Source organism: Odontesthes bonariensis, chromosome 21 (genome assembly GCF_027942865.1).
Source record: "Odontesthes bonariensis isolate fOdoBon6 chromosome 21, fOdoBon6.hap1, whole genome shotgun sequence".
In the NCBI taxonomy this organism is placed as follows: domain Eukaryota; kingdom Metazoa; phylum Chordata; class Actinopteri; order Atheriniformes; family Atherinopsidae; genus Odontesthes; species Odontesthes bonariensis.
Genome location: NC_134526.1, coordinates 6,061,384 through 6,081,813, shown reverse-complemented (window position 1 = coordinate 6,081,813; position 20,430 = coordinate 6,061,384). Strand labels below are relative to the sequence as shown.

General features: G+C 41.4%; 2 protein-coding genes across 3 annotated transcripts; both read left to right on the top strand.

Moving 5' to 3' along the window:
- Nucleotides 1-1,000: 1,000 nt before the first annotated feature.
- Nucleotides 1,001-6,807, top strand: pirt (phosphoinositide interacting regulator of transient receptor potential channels). 2 transcript variants are annotated; one of them, XM_075454296.1, is made up of 2 exons: nucleotides 1,001-1,241; nucleotides 5,504-6,807. In XM_075454296.1, exon 2 carries the CDS (start codon nucleotides 5,520-5,522, stop codon nucleotides 5,925-5,927), a length of 408 nt encoding a protein of 135 aa, XP_075310411.1. In that variant the 5' UTR covers nucleotides 1,001-1,241; nucleotides 5,504-5,519; the 3' UTR covers nucleotides 5,928-6,807. The 2 variants fall into 2 exon arrangements, with proteins under 2 accessions (XP_075310411.1, XP_075310412.1); XM_075454297.1 differs by lacking the exon at nucleotides 1,001-1,241 and adding an exon at nucleotides 1,395-1,461.
- A 5,545-nt stretch (nucleotides 6,808-12,352) lies between these two features.
- On the top strand, nucleotides 12,353-13,853 carry tmem238l (transmembrane protein 238 like). The gene is made up of 2 exons (XM_075454306.1): nucleotides 12,353-12,915; nucleotides 13,036-13,853. The coding sequence occupies exon 1, from the start codon at nucleotides 12,416-12,418 to the stop codon at nucleotides 12,905-12,907; it is 492 nt and encodes a 163-aa protein (XP_075310421.1). The 5' UTR covers nucleotides 12,353-12,415; the 3' UTR covers nucleotides 12,908-12,915; nucleotides 13,036-13,853.
- The last annotated feature ends 6,577 nt before the right edge of the window (nucleotides 13,854-20,430 follow it).

The window sequence follows — 20,430 nt, the reverse complement described above, 5'->3', positions numbered from 1 at the left end:
TATTTACGGTCTTCTTCACAACCTCATACTAATCAAACTATATTCAGTATACATTTTTAGGCAGAAATGGATGTCATTATATATTACTTTATGTAATAACGGAAAATCTGCTGCTCCACCTCAACCTTCAGTATCAGCAGGGGGGGAAAGTCCCTAAGATAATCAAATAAATGAGGTACAACTGATTTAAATGGATTCATCACAAGATGTGCAACAGCAGAATAAATTACTGTGATTCATCATGACCATCAGAATGGAGAAGACACCAGATTTCTTACAAAAACACCCCAAAGGTTGATGACACAACAAACCTGGAATACATGTTTTGTCCACATGCCAAATAATGTGACAATACTGCCCCCTATTGGATGAAACGGCTCATCACAGGTTCAGTAAGGCTTCATGTTGTCAGTGTTGCACCGCAGGATGGGGCTTTTAAAACAGATGGCAGCAGCAGTCTAATGAAATCACGCAGGAGGTTCAGTGTTTGCTAAGTACAAGCCCTGAAGAGCCTTTTTCACAGCTTAACGGCTCTCTGTAGTGCATAATTGCGTTAAAGTGTGAGCTCGTGTTCTGATCAATGGCCACACACTGACACTCGTGTCTTTTTGAAAGAGCACACATGGCAACGAAGATAACAAATGTAATCTCTGCACTGTTTAGTGGATGCAGGAGTGTCATATTGCAACAATATTTGTGTTCCCTCCTGTGCATCTGTGGCAGGTAACTTAAGAAGCTAAACGACAAGATTACAAGAGAGAATCCTAAAGTCAACCCTAAATCCTCTACTCTTCCTGGGGGGTTCATTTTTGCCACAAAGATTTAATTGATCCCATGTTCAGTGAACAAAATTATGGCTGCAGGGCACTTTGGGATCAATGTTGTGCCAACATGTTGGAAAGTCTGTGTGCGGCTGATTGCCTGCTGCATCCATCCAACTGTAACAGAGAGACATTTCCTATTCGCTGCCCTGCCCTGCTCCTCTTTGTGTGGAAAGAGTTCCGGCCAACTGAGGCAGATATTTTTTCCACTCATTGTGCAATCCTGGAAAAATATCAGGCATCTTAGACAGAAAAGGCATCGACCAAACCGTTCAGAGAATTTGCAGAAATGGTTTTAGAGCCTAATGAAGACGTTAGCCTAAGTAGTTTGAGGTCAGTGGATTTCCTCTGGGGACCTGAAGGCAAGCTTCTCGCCCTGGATGTAACATCAGGACAGCCTGCCTGCAATGGTGTATGATGGTAAGATGATGGTGGTCACAGGGTTCTCCTGAGGAGGTGGAGAAAGCGCCGGAGGGGTGGGTAGGCTGCCTTTTATTGGTTTCTCTGGTCAAAAGGAGGCTGGAAGTTTTTCTTGTCATCTCCTTCAAACATATGGATGTTTTTCTATCTTAGTGTGACTTCAGCTTATTGTTGATTTGCTTGAAAATACAGATAAGGAGACTTGATCCAGAATTTACAGGTAGGTGTTTATCTATCTTTGTTTACTCCAGTTTGTAGTGATAATAAGTGGAAAAAAGTCATCCTTTCCGATGTTTTCTGTAATGTTTCCGTTAATGTATTGTGTGTGTGCTGCTGTCATAAAAGATTAACGAGGATTAACCTTTTTGAGGGTAAATATTGACTGGAAACCCGAGACTAGATGGGCGTAGCCGCGGTGATGTCCCTCTTTGGTCTGTAAACTAATGTTGAAGCTTCTTCAGTGTTTTCACTGCAGTCTGTGCATCACATGTGCATCTTTTTAAGTGTAGTGCAAACTACATGCTGTCATTAATCTGCAGTGAATCAGTCACAATGTAGCCCATCTCAAATCAGTCTGAATGGGAACAGAATTGACTAGATTAACCTCATGCTGTATCTTACATGTAATATTATTGACTGTGACCATGAAATCTTTAGGTAAAATGTTCAGTGAGGTCCCAGATCAAGTGAAAAGTTGAATTGTTTTCTTATAGATATCGGTACCAAGTCAGACTTCTTTTTTTCCAATCACAACGGTCGCCCTCTGCTGGTGAGTAGATAGAGTGCAGATTTGAATGTTTATGATCCGTTTTAGCTGGAAATGACCTCCCAAACCTGCTGCTGCCCAGTAAAAGCTTTAAAGATGGCAGAGAATTGACCTGGTCCTAACTTGACTTAAGTCTAACGGAAGGCTCAGGGGGTCTTTTCAAACGTTAGGTTTACAGTGAGGGAAGAAAATGTCCAAGGCTGCTTAGTTCAGCTCAGTTAAAGACTGAACAAGTGAGAAGGGAAAAGCTTTATTCTGTTTTAACTTTCCGTTCCCACGGAAAAGATGAACATTTATTTTTTAGGTTCTGTACCATTTTGGATTGACACTTCTAATTTTATTTAATAACTAAATAATGTTGATTTAGAAACAATTTTGTCAGCTTTTTGTCCAGCAAAGACAGTATTTCTCAGTATATTCTATATTATTTAGCATCATCTCAGCAGGAAAAACGTGCAGCATTTTTAACTAGATCAAAGGAATTTCTACCTATTCATTTATAGCGTGTAGAGTTTTTAAAAACCTTGTCGCCATGTATTTTGCAACATCTAGACCTAGTAATGTAGATTAATTCTAACCTTAACCGTTCACATGTGAGAGCACAGCTAAATGTTGCAGGGAGCTCATCATAAGGGTGAAGATGAAGCAATTTGGTATGCCGATGAAAAGAAAGACGCACCTCATCAGTGTAGGGATCAGGGTAAGCAAAATATATCAATAACATTAAGAATGAATATATTAATAATAATAATAGTAATATTGCAGTGATTTCAATGATAACCTGCTTTGTTTCTATATATAAATGTTTGTATTTCACGCCTGCAAAACATAAAAAAATTAATAAAAAGAAAAGAAAAACATTCAAAGACTATTTTTAATTCTTTTAAAATGAAATAAAGATTGGAAGGAGTTTATATATCAGTCTTACTACAGTGCAGAAATAACTCCACCCAAGGAAATCTGGAGGAATTTCAGTGTGTAAAGGACAAAGGAATGAGCCTGAGCTGGACTCCCGTGATCTCTGAGCCCTCAGACGGCATCAAAAACCGTCAGTCATCAATAGCTGATGTAACCGCATTGACAAGTGCTTTAGCAATGGGAAACTTTTGTCAAGCACCACAATGCAGAGTTACATTCACAAATGCCAGTTCAAACTTTGTGTTAGCCTTATGTTAGGGGGGCAGCGTCGACTTCTCTGGGCTCGGAGGCAGTTTAATCGCTTCGATGTCCTGTACAAACATAAGATGCAAGGTCCGTGCACGTACACGTGCGCGCCCCTGAATCACGTAACGAGGACAAAACTATAAGTTGCATTGCACGTGTAATCTCTGTGCGATTCATCATCATTGTGAACATCTTTGCTTTGGTTTTGCCGTTTTCGCCTTTAAAATCAAATCAATCCGTTTTCAAACAATTTTCTTTCCATAATTAAGTTAGATCTGTTTTATTTTGGAATGACAGACGTTTGTATTTTAGATGTAAAGCTGAGAACGTTAACACTGGTGATTACAAATGGCTCACAGATGCCTATAATGTGACTCCAGAGGTTTTCCAGCCACAGGTCACGAGGGCGTGTGAAGCTTTTTTTTTCACAGCATAGAAATAATCTAAATTAGATTTAGACTAATCATCACCTGTTTATCTGTTTACCAAATGTCTGTGTGAAGATGAAGTGCACCAAATTCTGCTGTTGCACACAGGTGTAGCAGCGCTTGTGTGTGGAAAGGGCCCAGCTGGTATTTCCTCAAACATCATGTGACCATCCGGGGTTTGGCCTTAGTGTTTTCTGCTGTTGGCCACTTTTTTTTCCCTTCCAGGTAGTTTCGGGTGGAGCCCAAACCTCGTCAGTGATGCAGTAAACTCGGGCAGGCTGTGCTCAGCTGCTTCTAAACCAGACCAGCAGGATCTTCACCCTCTCTTCTCCCTGATTTTAAAACTCAATTCACTTTGTTCAGATGCACTCACCCATTTACCACACATTCAAATATATATGTATATGTGTGGCCTCCCTCTTTTGTCACATTGTGAGACGGTGAAAAGATGCTGTTCATGCACACATTGAAGTACAGAGTCGGAAAAATGTCAGAGTGGGAGCCACACCCATTTCAGAGCAGTGTCCAGTGGCACAACTATTCAGCAAGATGAGCTGTGGTAGAAAACTTATTTTGAATTTAGATGTTGATCCTCTCAAAAGAATCTTGTGTGGGACGTCCAGGAAGCAGAATACCTTGAATCTCACAGATGGGGAAGATTCCTTCAGTTCTTTATTATGCGTTTCAGGCCTGGAAAACAAAAAAAAAAAAACGATTTATATTTCCAAATAAAATGAACTCTTTTTGATTTGAAGTTGTAAGACCAGGCTGTCTTATTAGCAGAAAGTTTAGAAACAGAAACCCGCTTTCCAGGAACTAATTGTCACGCCTTTGCTTGGAACCCAAATATGACACCAACTGACCAAGAAGAAGTTTATTTATGATAAGGAGCTCTGGTCCAAGGGGGTTATGGGCTGGAGAAGAGGGGGTCCAGGGAGAAATAGCTGCAGGTTGGTTTGAGGAGATGGCTGGGCAGGCAGGTCAGGAAACTGAACAAAAAGTTACGTTAGCTACAGATAGTTAGATAGTACTAGACTGTGCTCAGCTAGAAGTCACTTCTGACAAACCGTGAGAACAGAAAGACGATCCGGCAGCAACTGAAGAAAGGACAGGAACTAAATGCAGACTGGGGCTGAGTTCGAAACCGCATACTTCTCCAACTACTCCCACTACTCCTACTAACTTTTTGAGTTAGTATGCGAGTTTGAGTAAGCGAGAAGTTCCCGGATGCATACTAGATTCTCCGAAATGTGGTGAGCATGAGGTTACTACTCATACTCAAACTACATTTCCTGTCCAAACAACTGTTTCAAGCTAGCTACAACGAGGGTAGGTTCACTTCCTGTTTTCAAAACAAAAGCACCAATTGTATGGTAATGGCTTTCCCTATGATAAAAGGCAACGGGTATTTTATTTTGTGAAAATAACCGGAAGTGCGTTGCTCACTGCGGCTAGCTTTAGTAGCGCCGAATTCGTGGGAACAAAATTGTAAATAGCCGGTATTTTGTCAGGTTTTCAACACGTTGGTGATCTAAACGACTACTTTCTCGCCTGAAAATGTTTCAAATGTTGCTAAAGTTTACAGAGTTTAGAGATTAAGAGAAATCAGCTTCAGGCCGGCTGATTTCTGTCTGATCGATGAGTATGTAGTATGTAGTATGTAGTATGTAGTATGCGGTTTCCAACACAGCCTGGGTGATGAGCAGATGGGAACCAGGTGGCTTGATTGTAGCAGCAAGGCGGGTGTGGAGTGGCAGGTAGGCAGATCTAGAGGTGACAGAGTGCAAGGGGAAGGAAAAGGTAACAAACATACAAACAGGAAGAGACAAAGACGAAACAGAAACAAACAAGCACAAAAACGCTGGCCTTGTGGCACTAATCATGACACCAAATTGCTTCCACAGAGTCATCCGAGAGGTCATGCCAGGCTGCCCAGAGGACATCCCCCTGGGAGAGTGCACGCTCTCCCAGTCCAGGGACCAGCTGACCCCTCCGAGCCACACAGAGAGCACCGTGTTCAGCATGTCCCGCAGCGAGTCCCTCTGGACCACAGAGAACTCCCGCACCAGGTGTGAAGTCTACTGGTTCCCCATCCACCTCATGTCCACTGGAGGCAGCTTCCTGGCCTGTGGCATCATCATCAGCGGCTTGGGCTTCGCCGGCCACTGCAAGAAGGTGGCCAGCATCCTGGGACCGGCCCTGCTGTCCATTGGACTGATGGTTTTTGTGATCGGCGTGGTCCTGATTCCTATCACCAAGGAGAACAGGAAGCAGTCGACCATGAAGAGGCCTCTCAGCTACCACAGGCCTCCGGTGTTTGATCTGTGATGCCGTTCCAGGAAACTTCGTGTTTGGAATTTACTCGAGGAAACGACTTTAACGGCAAACCAGATTAAAGTTAATCTTTTCAGCGTTTAATTACTTTAAGAGCTCAGCGTGGTGGCATTTATGTTTACTTCCCTGATTCAACGGGACTGACGATGCTATCGCAACATTTAGAGTGCATGACATTTTCTTTAGCTGAGAGCACAAGGACAACAATGAGCTGCGTAAAATCGAATTATTCACACACAATTTAAGGGTGTGGACGGAGAGAAAAGAGTCCTCCTGAATATTTATGAAAGAGAGAACCGGACAATGGGGGGCTCTTAAAGCTGTGTGGTTTAGTATATGTCGATTCATGCATAATTAAAAGAGCTTATAATTATCACTTTCCCATTTACTGTGTCCAGTTGCATCCTCTAAGATCGTCCGTGTGGAACTCAGCGTCTGGAAGGGATGCTTTGAATCTGAATGCATCCAGCTTTGAATGATGAAAAGTGGGGAAATTTGACTAGTGCGACCTGTAAGCATGAGATTTAAATAGGATTTAAATATTACATAACCCCTTCAGACCCAGCTTCAATTGTAATGCATGCAATATTAAGCCATTTTCTCCAGTCGAAATATCTTCTTTAGCACACCAGAGTGGGATTATGTTTAAAAACAGCTATCATCAATATCTGTGTATTGACAGGAGATCATAAAACTGCTTGAGTATCGACCCACCCTACTCCACAAATTCCTCTCAGCTCTCAAGCATTTTAGCTTGTTTTGTGGGTTTAACATCATTCTGTGTGCATGAATATGTCTACATGGTAGCATTTTGCTGCAACTTGGAAGTCTTTAGCTTTAGCTGTGGGTTGCTCTTAGTTGTGTTAGCACTGTTGTTGGTCCTTAGCTTTACTCTGCTGTGGATTAAACTGAAGTCAAAGTAGATCAAACATGTGCTTTTTGAGGAGAAACCAAGTGTTAAGAATAGGGCTGGGCGCGTTAACTCGTTATTATCGCGTTAACTTGTTAATCATTTGATGCCGATAAATATTTTATCGCGCATTAACGCAGGTTTTATTATTGTAAAAGTCTGTTGAATGCATCACATTCAAACAGTTACAGCAAACACCACGAAGCATGGAGTAATAAAATAAAGATAAACTAGCAGGTAACATCACAGCTACAGGTGTGAAGCTCACAGAGCTAACCGGTTCTACTTCCTGTTTTACTTCCTGTTTCAACATAAAAGCAGGTATTTCAAAATAAATTTTTAAAAAAAAACTCCTGCATTTACAGCCAAGTTGAATTGTCTTCTCACCGTAGTAGTTCCAGTCTAAAATATCACTTAAAGGCAAAACACACAACTGATAGCAGCAAGTCATTCAAGGAAACAGACAGTGGAGCGAGGCTTCTACATAAAAACTACAGAAAGATGCTGATGTTAAAAGTGTGTTTGCACAACAAATGTTATGGCACTTTCATTCATATGGCAGCACATTTAATATAAAACTAAATGCTAAAAGCTATACACGACTTTTGGATTCATTTTTGGATTTTGCGTACAAATGCGATTAATCGTGATTAATCAGGGAAATCATGTGATTAATTAGATTAAACATTTTAATCGTTGCCCAGCCCTAGTTAAGACAATGAAGATTGCTCAGTGCAGCTGTTGTCATTATGTTTTAACTCGTGCTTCTTTGCTTTTTATGGTTTTAGGTGTTTTTTCCCCTTTATTAAATCAGTAGCTGTCCGCCCCTTCCAGCTCCAGCCAGCTCAAGTTAGCTTTTGATCAGTGCTTTCCATCATCAGTGTGTGTCGTTTGCTTTTTGAACGACTCCACCTCTGTTCATCTGCACTGAGAACACCACAGAAGGTAACCTCTGTGAAGGAATAAAACGGCTCTCGGCTCACTCGTTTTTTATTAAAGCTGTTTTCGAATCAAAAGCTCTAAAGAGACACTGAATCCCTCCTACAGGCACCAAAAAAAGCCCAGAGATACATTCAGACACAGCTGTTAAAAGGGTCCACACACTTTAATACAGCACCTCTGTGACCCTGTCTAAGTTAGAAGTTCCAGTTAGAAGTCGACCGCTCACATGACACCAAAACCAGAGCTAAAAGTAGAGTAAATATTGAGCTGAATTGAATTATACTTAATTAATCCCCAAATGTGATACTGTTTTGGACAGCATGAAGAATAAAAACAGTTAGCAGTCATTATTCATTATAAAAAAAACTGTGCAGACAGCGATGACTTCCCGTTACATTGTTTTGTTGCAGCATGGCTGAATAATCACTTTGTATTTTCTAAAGCCCTTTTTACATTGGTCAAAAACCCGTAAACACATGCTGAGTGGCTCTTAACTGCAGCGGGAAAGTGTTCGATGTCAAATGACTCATGCGCTGCATTAGAAACAGTGGAAACACATTCATTTTAACCGAGGAAGCTGCAGTTGAAGCAACAAAAAATGGGCACACCTCACTTTCTCCTCCCAGAACTCCCATTTACCGACCTCAACATCTCCACGCACCATTGGACAAAACAAGATTTGATGTATTGTTGTATTTTTTCCCTGTATTTAAGACAGCTGGAGGCTTATCCCCTGCCTCACAGTCCAATCAAATGTAGTAAACGAGCCTGATTATCTCTGAGTAATGACTATAGAAGCAGGTAATTCCATCATGTTGTCTCAGGACGCACCTGATAGGTGCACTGGATCGTTAAGCTTTAGCCCACAAATCAGTGATGATAAACCTGCTGCGACATGCGAGGGGAAAAGGCTTTAATCGGCTTGTTTTAGTGGGTCTACCCACGCTCAAAAACCCTGTTTACAGATGCTACTTTTGGTGTAAAAATGTTATTCGTTGTGTGGAAGATGTGCATCGTTGTCCTTCAAGTTGAGTAACTTTTGCAACATTCTTCTTTGCACCATGAGCTCCGGGGACTCCAGCAGAGAGTCGGCCTTCTTTATCAGTTTTTTATTCTGATGCTGCTGCTGCTGCAACAGGTGCTACCATGCAGATTGCTCTCTCCACCACAGACTTATGGAAAATATGCAACATATTCGTGTAGACCAGAGATGCTCATTGCGCGGCTCCTCAAACTCTAATTGGCGGCTCGCACTCGCATAGTAGCTTATAACAATATGGTAACAATAACAATACATTTTTTCCAATAACATACAGTGAATACTGCACAGTATTAGGTATTTTTATTAAGTTTGTGTTTTTGTAGTATTAAGTATTTTTATTAAGTTTGTGTTTTTGTAGTATTAAGTATTTTTATTAAGTATTAATTAAGGCTTAATGGTGTTTCCTAAAGGGTACTCTGTTAAACCTGGCCACGCAGCCCGCTTAAACCACCGTGGCTCCTTTAGCCAGCGCGAGATGCAGGCACAATGGATCAGTTTTTAATTAAAAAAGGGCAAAAACCAGCACAAAAACCATGCTCATCCTGAATGTCTCACTATGATTACAACAACAAACTACAAATACAACATGAAGAAAGTCGAGGACATGCACGCCAGCTTCCGTTCATCCCGGTATTAAGGTAAATATGGTCTTAATTGAAAATGTATTGGCTGTGTTGTTTCTTTTTTATATGCAGAAATGCATATTTGCAAAAGGGGACTTTAGTATGTCGTCGTAAAAGTGGCTCTTCCCTTGATCTGGCTGATTTTGCTCTGCCAATGTGGCTCTTGTGAGAAAAATAGTGAGTATCACTGGTGTAGACACTGAATAACCTCTGTGAGCTCAGTGTTGTTGTCCAGATATTCTCCCAGGTATCTGTCGACTCCTGCCACCTCCACCTCTTTTCCCAGGATAATAAATGGTGTTTGGCTTATTCTCGGTCCTCCCAGAATCCACTGTTATTTCTGGAGATGACAGGACTGAGTTGCACTGGATGGTTGAGGTTTCCAGCATGATGTGAAACAGAAAGAGTCTCTCAAATGATGGCCTTTTTTCTCAGGTAGTCAATATCCAGGTGACTGTAGAGGCATTAACGTCTATTTTTGGGAGCTTCAGAGTGAATTACATTAAAAGCAGAGGAGAAATCAAAGAACATGATCAGACAGTGCTGCCTGCTATAAACATATGTTTCTTACATGCTCTGTGGCTGTGAATCTAAGCAACACTGTTATCTAATGAACTGTTAATCAGTCAGTTTGCTGCTTTGAAATGGACAAAGTAAAAGGGAAAAAACAGAGTCTCGCATTGCTAATGAGTATAAAGCAAAGCTAACGAGTTACGATACTATTTTCTGCTTATGCAGAGTTTTACTTTCAGCTTGTAATCATAAATTCTTAAAGGAATAAAATGCAGCACTTTGGTTGCTTTTTCACTCATTTCAGCTCCTAACTCAAGGGATGAACTAGTGTTGTGTCCACACAGAACAGACAACTTAGCAAAGAAGCCGTTTTAAACTGGATCTTTAGGCGCTTTGTTCCCAGCAGCCTGTCACAGAGACACATCATTTGTTCCCATTTCTTTAGCTGCATCTCTGAAAAACAGCTTCATAGTTTCAACTTTTTTGTACATTTACGTTAAAACTGCTTTCAGTTACCAAAAGAGTCAAATTAATATAAGAAATTCAGTTAAAAAAAATCTTAATCCCGAAAAAATGAATGTTATCACGTCTAAAAGTAGAAAACTAGGAAAAAACAGACAATAATAAGAATTATATGTTATTCAACATCAAGAAAAAGTAAATAAGATTCAATGTAAAGCTTAAAAAAGGAATATAAGATATAATCTAATGACTAATTATGGAACAATTAATATAAATGAAATGATTAAACTGTTTTATGCCACCAGAAATGAATAATCTAGAAGCTCTTTGTGGGTTTTAGACTGGAATTAAGATTTGTTCCCATTTCTTTAGCTGCATGTGTGAAAAACAGCAAAGATAACACAGTGTGACAGACAGAAAACAGGATTTCTGCAGCAACAAGGTGATTCCCAAAGAGCTGTTAGCTGAAAACTTGGCATATCTCAGCATGGTGTGCAGTGTGTCCTTAAAACATTTGAGGAAACTGGACAAGTGGAGGACAAAATAAGAAGTGTCAGGCCTAAAGAACTATCTACAGCAGATGAACAGGACCTGAAAGTGATGTCCTTAAGAAAGAGGAAAAAATCCAGCAAAGACCTGACACAGGAGCTGAGAGATGCATCTGGACCTTCAGCTGATCCATCTGCTGTTGGCCCAAGCCTCATCAGAAATGGGCTCCATGGAAGGGTGGCTGTCAGGAAGCCGTTCTTAAGGAAGGGAAACAGGGAGAAAAGGCTGAGCTGTGCCAAAGGACACAAGAAGTGGGCTGAAAATCAGTGGCAGCAGGTCTGATGGAGGGATGAATCCTCCCCAGAGCCCGGAGCTCAACATTACTGAAGCAGTGTGGGATCATGTTGGCAGAGAACGGAACAAAAGGCAGCCCACATCCAAAGAAGAGCTTTGGGATGTCCTTCAAGAAGCCTGGAGAACTATTCCTGAAGACTCCTTAAAGAGAGGACAGAAAGCTGTCTGAGAGGGTTCAGGCTGTGTTGGAGGAGAAAGGTCAAAGATCCTAAATGCTTTACTTCCAACAAACTTTGATTTTGTATGTATTCATGTTTGCAGATGGCTCGAGACTTTTGGACCGTACAGGATGGTGCCTCTAAATGGTCCATTGAAAAAATGCCCCTCCAAAAATAGGTAAAAAAACAACAAATAAAAGACGTTTTTGCTTGAAATAAGCAAAAAAATCTGCCAATGGAACTAGTGAAAATCGGCTTGTGAAGATTTCTTGAAATAAGATGTGATATTTAGGACTTTTGAGATTAAAGTGATCTTGAAATTAGCTTAAAAACCTCTTCAAATGTAAAAAAAAAAAAGCTTGTTTCATATGATATGTGACTCAAAACAATTTGTTTTCAAGACATTTTCATTTAACAAGATATTCCAGATGTATTGTCTTCCAACAAGTCCCTATATCTGGCTGAAATGGTACTTGTTAGGCAATTGTGTCTTATATTAAGTGTAATGAGATATTTTGACTAGAAATGAGACAAATATACTTGGTAAGACTTTGATTTTTTTCCAGTGTCCTTATTATCCACACGAAAGTCATGTAAATGGCTAAGAATCAGAGAGGAAACCCTTAAATGAGACCTGGATAAAGTCATTTTGGACAGGGTGAGGCTGTAATGGCTGCTGACCTCATCTAATCCTTGCAGGTAACCACATCAGTAGCCTACATCAGGAAGGTGCTTACATGCTGCATCACGCTGCGGATTTGACACGCAAATCATATGTTAAAGAGTCTGCCTCCCTCATTTGCGTTGTGGAAGCAGCATGATTGTTATTTGTCATTTCTGCTGGTTCGGTGTAGAAAAGGGGAACTGCCTGTTTTCCTCTGCGTGTTTATCCTCCCCGTCAGGTGGGGCGTTTCTGTCCAGGTGCGCAGGTACACAGGACGCAGCATCCTGCCGTTATACACACCTTTAGCAGCTCTAATGTTGCCACCATGGACAACATCAGGTGTATTGGAAGCTGTCTGCCACTGTTTTTCATGGCCGTCGCCTTCGACATCACCGGCCTGGTGCTGCTCTTCGTCGGGATATTCGCCAACCTGCGCCTCGACGGCCGCTTTTACGGAGACTTCTTGATCTACACCGGCTCTCTGATCATTTTCTTCAGCCTCGGCTTCTGGCTGATCTGGTACTTGGGGAACGTCCGGGTGTCTGAGAGTGACGAGCCGAAAAAGAGGAACAGCATCGTACAACTGGCCCGGAAAATATCTGAGAGGTTGAGCAAGAAGCTGAAGGGGGGGGAACGCGCGAAATGCGTCGTGGATGAGGATGAGGGCTGCAGCCAGATGGGGTCCCCTCCGCGCAAATCCGGCAAGGTGACATGGGGCAAGTCCACGGCTTACAGCAACGACGGGTATGACAGCTCCATGGACTCCCCGGATGTGCAGAAGAAGGTGGACTACACCTCCAAGAATGTCAACTTCTGATCTTTTATGTAGGGGAAATTCTGACTTCTGCTGATTTATAAGAAGAAGGAGATGCAACTGAAAGCCAATCAAAACTAACTGATTTATTACCCCCCCCCCCCCCCCCCCCCCCTCTCTCTCTCTCTCAGGAAGTCCTCGTTCTTCAGCTGCAACATTTTCAAATAATGTCCTTACACATTTCCCGTGGAAGAGGAGGAAAACAAGCACACTGTGGATGATAATTATTGGATAATGCCTCCAGAAGAACTGCTGTGAGCGCCTGTGAGTGCACACCGGGTCAGCTGGGCATGCAAATGTAGAATGTGGGACAACCATCCTGCACGGCTCTTTCTAGAAAGCCTCGTTGGAAGTAACTTTTAAAATCTGCCCCAAGCAAGAAACAAATTGACTTTTTTTTCTTTCTATTTAACAGTTGTTTTGATGGGGGCCTTTAAAGGAGCACATTTAGTTAAACACATTAGATCTAAAGGTGACTGCGGCCTTGAAGCATTTAGCAACTGTTTTAGAGATGTAAAATGTTTATTTTATGCTCATATGATGCATGGAGTTGTGTTTTAAGTGCGAGAACACTGCCATTTGCAGCTTAATATTGTCCTGATTGTAATTCCAGATATCAGTGCTTTATCACACTGAAAACATTCTTCTAATCTCCCAAAGCAGCAGGAACAGCGGCAGCTGAGACTGAAATATTCAGAACTTTTATTGCAGTTTCCTTTCTCAGACTTTTCGTGTCGATCCAACAGCAGTAAATGTGGAGGATTTCCCTTTATTGCAACTTAGTTTTCTGTTACGTGTAGCTGCTGCCGGATGAGAAAAGGCTGATGGTGTTTGCTGTTGGATGAGTGCTAAAAGCAACAGAAACACCGGTCAGACAGGTTTGGCCTCATGGTGCGGTGTTGGTTAAACAAACATAAAAATCCTCAACAGAGGCCTGATAACTGTACAAGGATGTTTTCAGTATCTCTTCTACTCACACTGAATATATGCATGAGGAATGTGTCTTAAAACATTTATATTTATGGACAGCAAAGCCTCAGTTTCCCTTACAGCTCTGCCAGCTCAGAGTCGGCCTGGCTGACTGCTCAGCTCCCTTTAAACAATGCCCAGACTAAGTAACAGTAAATACAAGCTCGTTTATCTCTGCTGTGTGCACTGGCTGTCATATGACAACAGGACAGAGTCCCAGCTGGGGAGGAGACTGAAAAAGTGGTGGCTGGAGCTGTCAAACAAGGCGCTTCTGGAGAAGTTGCGTTAATTTCTCCTTTTTTTTTTTAAAATCAGTTTTATTTATATAGCGCCAAATTAAACAAATGTCATCTCAAGGCACTTTATTAATAAAGTCCAATTCAAGCCTATTTGAATTCAATTCATTGTAATAATAATTAATTTCAAAATAATCCAATTCATTCATATAGAGCCAATTCAAAAACAATTTCCCAGCTAAGGAAACCAACAGATTGCACCGAAACTTGTCTTCAGTCCAATCTCCCGTCCTGAGCGTGCCTGAGGCGACTGTGGAGACTGATAACTGAAGGCTCTGCCTCCCAAACTGGCAGCTGGTTCCACAGAGAGGGGCCTGATAACTGAAGGCTCTGCTTCCCAAACTGGCAGCTGGTTCCACAGAGAGGGGCCTGATAACTGAAGGCTCTGCCTGCCAAACTGGCAGCTGCTTCCACAGAGAGGGGCCTGATAACTGAAGGCTCTGCCTCCCAAACTGGCAGCTGGTTCCACAGAGAGGGGCCTGATAACTGAAGGCTCTGCCTCCCAAACTGGCAGCTGGTTCCACAGAGAGGGGCCTGATAACTGAAGGCTCTGCCTCCCAAAATGGCAGCTGTTTCCACAGAGAGGGGCCTGATAACTGAAGGCTCTGCTTCCCAAACTGGCAGCTGCTTCCACAGAGAGGGGCCTGATAACTGAAGGCTCTGCCTCCCATTCTACTTTTAGAAACTCTGGGAACCTCAAGTAAACGTGCAGTTTGGGAACGAAGTGCTCTGTTAGGAAAATATCTTATAATGAGATCTTTAAGACATAGCGCTCGGTCATTAAGAGCTTTTTTGACTTCACAATAGGTGTCGCTATGGTGACGCACGAGCAGGGAATTATTAGATGTTTTAGGGGGAAAAAAACCCACAAAATGTCTCTCTGAACTCCCGTGAGGCTTTTAATGATGTGACAGAAGATGCTGGGCAGCAGTGTTGCTGGTTTCATTAGCTGAACATAAAGCTCAGCCGGGGCTTGATTAATTACAGCGAGCGTGTCACCATGTAAACACAAACCTCAGCAGCTGATTATGTGCATAACTCTGTCACGCTGCTGCGTCACGCCGTTGCGAAACAGGTCGGGCCTGCGTAGGAATGAAGGTGAGCCTTTTAATGGGAAGCGCAGCCCGCGGTTCTGGTCTTTCCACTTCATCTTGTTTTAATGAAGGAAATGTAAGGTGTGCTGTGAGAGAAAAGGAATGAGCTGAGAGACGGGGGAAGCACTTCTCTGGGGAGACTGCTCGCTCTGACATCCACCTTTCTGCCTCGCCTGGTCCAGCCATGGAGCAGGGGAAGTGCACCACCTTCTTCCTGTCCCTCGCCGTGATTATGGACATCGTCGGCCTCCTCCTCTTCTTGATCGGGATCTTCGCACCCTTGCGTTTCTGGGACTTTTTCGTGCTCTCCGGACCCCTGCTGATCTTCCTCAGCCTGATTCTCTGGATATTCTGGTACATGGGGAACCTGACTGTATCCGAGGAGGAGCTCAGCCTGATCAAACATGACATTTTGTGACTGCGCGGCACGGTTCGATCGAAGCTGGACCGAGTCAAATCCGGCCGAGGCGCCGGATTGTCCCACGAGGACGAGGAAGGAATGAAAATGAAGCAGATGCTGGATCAAAAAATCCTGAATTTGTCGAGCTGAGGTCCTCTGGAGCCTCAGTGCTTCCACGTGAGATAAACCAAATCCAGGAAGGACACGTTTGACTAATCCCTTTGACTTGATGGTAAAAGAACGGTGGAAAGTATCTCTGCGCTTTTATTGGAAGGAAGCTTTTAAAAACTTTTGCCTTATTGGTCTTATTGCTGTGAGATGATATTTAACGAACATTTGAGCGCGTCTTTGCACATTCGTGTATGACTGATAAAGCTTTTGAAATGAGTAACTAAAAACATGCTTTTAACCCTCCTGTTGTCTTAAACTATCTTTGTCCAACTTGAAATGTTATGACTTTTCCTAAAGGGAGCCCATCATTAGAAAAAGTCACACTTTATTTTTGTTTATGTTCCCATGTGGGCTGTACACCACTAGGGTACAAAGATTGTCTTATGGGTCATTTGTGACCCGTGAATTATAAAAACATTTAAACACCAGAAAAAAGTTCACTGTTTTTTTCCCCTTTCAACATAATTAATTCAGAAGTAATTACTTCACATTTATACAATAGCAATAATAAACCTTTATTATGTAAAAGAAAACTGAGAAAACAAGAAAACTGTTGGTCCAGCTGACAGTTGGTTTGTGGTAAAAAAAAAAAAAAGTGTGATCCTGAAAACTGCTGATTGTCTTTTTGTATTGTTTAACAAAAAATACATGATAAAAAATGTATTGAATTGAGTTGAATAGATAAATAACAGGTGGTTTCATCATACAAAGTAGATTTTGGATTTAAAATTCAATTAAGTTGCTTTATTTTGGGGCTTTGGTAGGGCGGGGCATTTTTGACCCATAGGACAAGGGGAGCAAACAGGATGTTAAGGGTTAAAAACTCTTTGTGAGGCTGCTGCTGAAAACTGGACCAGCCAAACTGGCACTGTAGGTTTTTGTTTTGGTGACTTCAGTGAGATCCACCCACATACCGCCGTATGTTGAGAAGCAGGAAAACAACGACAAGCTTTAGCAATTAGGACGTGTGCTTCACACTGGAAAAAAATCAAAGTCTTACCAAGTATATTTGTCTCATTTCTAGTCAAAATATCTCATTACACTTAATATCAGACACAACTGCCTAACAAGTACTATTTCAGCCAGATATAGGGACTTGTTTTAATACAATACATGTGGAATATCTTGTTAAATGAAAAAGTCTTGAAAACAAATTGTTTTGAGTCACATATCATATGAAACAAGCTTTTTTTTACATTTGAAGAGGTTTTCAAGCTAATTTCAAGATCACTTTTAACTCAAAAGTCCTAAATATCACATCTTATTTCAAGAAATCTTGACAAGCCGATTTTCACTAGTTCCATTGGCAGATTTTTTTGCTTATTTCAAGCAAAAACGTCTTTTATTTGTTGTTTTTCTTAATTATTTTTGGAGGGGCATTTTTTTCCAGTGCAGTTGGTGCACGACAGTCAGAGAAGAGACTGAAACTAATACTCCTCCTCCACACCCGAACCATTCCCAGCTTTAATCAGCACTCAAGGCTCCATTAGCTCCCTCAGACATGGGGAGTATTATTAATGTGTGCATTTGGTTCCTGCCCCTGAGAGAGGAAATGGAGAAGAGGCGTAATGGGTCTCCTCCAGAAGAGATGGAGGCCCTGCTGCTCAGCTCTTCCTCTCCCACAGGACGCCACTCTCACCCAAGTTGTCTTGATGCTATATGTTGTTACAGTCTTAATCACAGCTGTGCTCGTCAGGGCGTGACAGTGGCTCCCGTGAGAGAGGCATATCAGAAGAGGCTTCCCTGTGAGAACAGGAGGCTCAAGTTTCCATCCTGGTTTGTTAGCACAGCGTGATAAAGCACAACGCTGCGTGAATGTGGTTGGAAAGAGCTTTGACTCGTGGTTGGTAGCCATTAGCGGTTAGCATTGCTCTTCCTGGACTGGAGAGAAAATGGGCCTGGCTGTCACCGGAGGATAAAGAGCTCACCACAAATACACCGGAAAGCACGAGAAGCTCAGACGCGAGACAAATTAACGAGAAGATGCTTCAGATGTCTTCAAAGGCTTTTAATATCTTAACTCTGAAATCCCTTTAATCATGTTGTTGCTTTAGAATTTTATCAGAAGAGTTTATTAATGTAGTATCAGAAAAGGATGGAGCCGTGATTATCTGCATTCTGTCACTGCTGATAAACACCGCAGATTAACCTGTGCTTCGGCAGGGCATGAAGTGGCAACACTCTCACAACTTATCTCCTTCAGAGCAGCTCGAAATGGCTGATAGCTTCATGATGTCATCTGGAAATCTTGGAGCTTCTGGAAAGGTGGATGTCTCCCTCCAGTGGTTGGTGTGAGCTAAGCTTCCGGGGTGTTATGGGTGATTCACAGGGCTCAATCAACTCCTCTCAAAGAGTAAATTGAATATAAAGGTATATATAAAACTAGGATGTGTCAATTTAGATCAATATGATACGACTGTATTTGTTCCTTTTGAAATTTAAATGTCATGTCATGTGTATAATGATACAAATATGAATAAATTATGTAACTTAAGGTGTGGTTGAATTAAATCTGTGTAAACTTATACCTGAAACTTCTTAAATATATGTGTCAACACATAATTTGGTAGTTATTTTCGGGCACAAATCACGTAATTTTGTTGTCAAAGTAAATAACTTCAGATAACTTTGTCACTGTTCCATGCTGTGGAGGTGGGATAGATATGAGTTTAGCTACAGAGTTCATTCAGAGTTCAGGCACAAACTCATCATGACTAGATTTGGAGAGATAATGTGACAACGACTGCAGTCCTATGCATACGTCCTGAGACACCTTCTCCTTTTAAACATTGATGAGAATAAATACAGTATATAAGACAGTAAGTCAAAGAAGCTTCTCAGTCAGGATTCATCCCTCCATCAGACCTGCTGCCACTGATTTTCAGCCCACTTCTTGTGTCCTTTGGCACAGCTCAGCCTTTTCTCCCTGTTTCCCTTCCTTAAGAACGGCTTCCTGACAGCCACCCTTCCATGGAGCCCATTTCTGATGAGGCTTGGGCCAACAGCAGATGGATCAGCTGAAGGTCCAGATGCATCTCTCAGCTCCTGTGTCAGGTCTTTGCTGGATGTTTTCCTCTTTCTTAAGGACATCACTTTCAGATCCTGTTCATCTGCTGTAGATAGTTCTTTAGGCCTGACACTTCTTCTTCTGTCCTCCACTTGTCCAGTTTCCTCAAATGTTTTAAGGACACACTGCACCCCATGCTGAGATATGCCAAGTTTTCAGCTAACAGCTCTTTGGGAATCACCTTGTTGCTGCAGAAATCCTGTTTTCTGTCTGTCACACTGTGTTATCTTTGCTGTTTTTCACACATGCAGCTAAAGAAATGGGAACAAATCTTAATTCCAGTCTAAAACCCACAAAGAGCTTCTAGATTATTCATTTCTGGTGGCATAAAACAGTTTAATCATTTCATTTATATGAATTGTTCCATAATTAGTCATTAGATTATATCTTACATTCCTTTTTTGAGCTTTAAAATGAATCTCATTCACTTTTCTTGATGTTGTATAACATATAATTCTTCTTATTGTCTGTTTTTTCCTACTTTTCTACTTTTAGACGTGATAACATTCTTTTTTGGGGGGGATTAGGATTCTTTTAAAACTGAATTTCTTATATTAATTTGACTCTTTTGGTAACTGAAAGCAGTTTTAACATAAATGTACAAAAAAGTTGAAACTATGAAGCTGGGAACAAAATGCCTAAATATACAATTTAAATTTGGTTCTTTGCTAAGTTGTCTGTTGTGTGTTGACACAACACTGGTTCATCTCTTGAGTTAGCTTTTTTTCTGTAGATTTAATGTATTTTAATGCCATCATAAACACTTAAACACGGCTGGAGGATCCCAGTTGCCTTTGGGCGAGAGGCAGAAAGCAGCCTGGAGAGGACGCCATTACAATGAGACAAGTATGAGGCTCATTAATCACTAGCTAACTCATGTCAATTTTTTTTCTTTTTAAGACTTATTCAAATACAAGACAAGTGAAAGTAGTTCTGTAAACCTCAAGCTTGTGACAATAAGCATTTACAAGCGTTTGTGCAGGACTGTTTCCTGTCGGTAATCCTGTGTTTCATGTTATCAGTCAGCTGTTGCATAAAAGAAGGAAAAGCTTGTGTTAATTGTTGTAAAACTAGGTGTTCATGTGCAAGCTTTCCTCATTTGAGTCCTAAAACTGTCAACTCCTGTTAACAATGATTTTTAATTCACGAGCTCCCTCATGACAACACGCAGCTTCCCTTTCTGTTGCATGTTCACACATGTCCTGGAAGGTCCTAAAAGGAAGGTGTGTGCAAAATAATTCACACAATTTCAAATCTGCTGTCACTTTAGCACAGTACTGATGTTTATTACATCATCACAGTACATTAAGTGTCTTAATAAATGATGTCACGGTAGCTGCATTGTGCTAAACTGAAACAAAATCCAAAATAATTTCCAATTCAGTCGTTTATATTTCAGAGAAAATCTGCTTTGGGGCGTGTCTGGTTGTTGCTGCACCCTGTTGCCATGGAAACATTTGATATAATGTAAGTAGGGTGATCAGATGGATAATGTTTTGCATTTTAATTTGCTCAATGTTTCTAAAGTT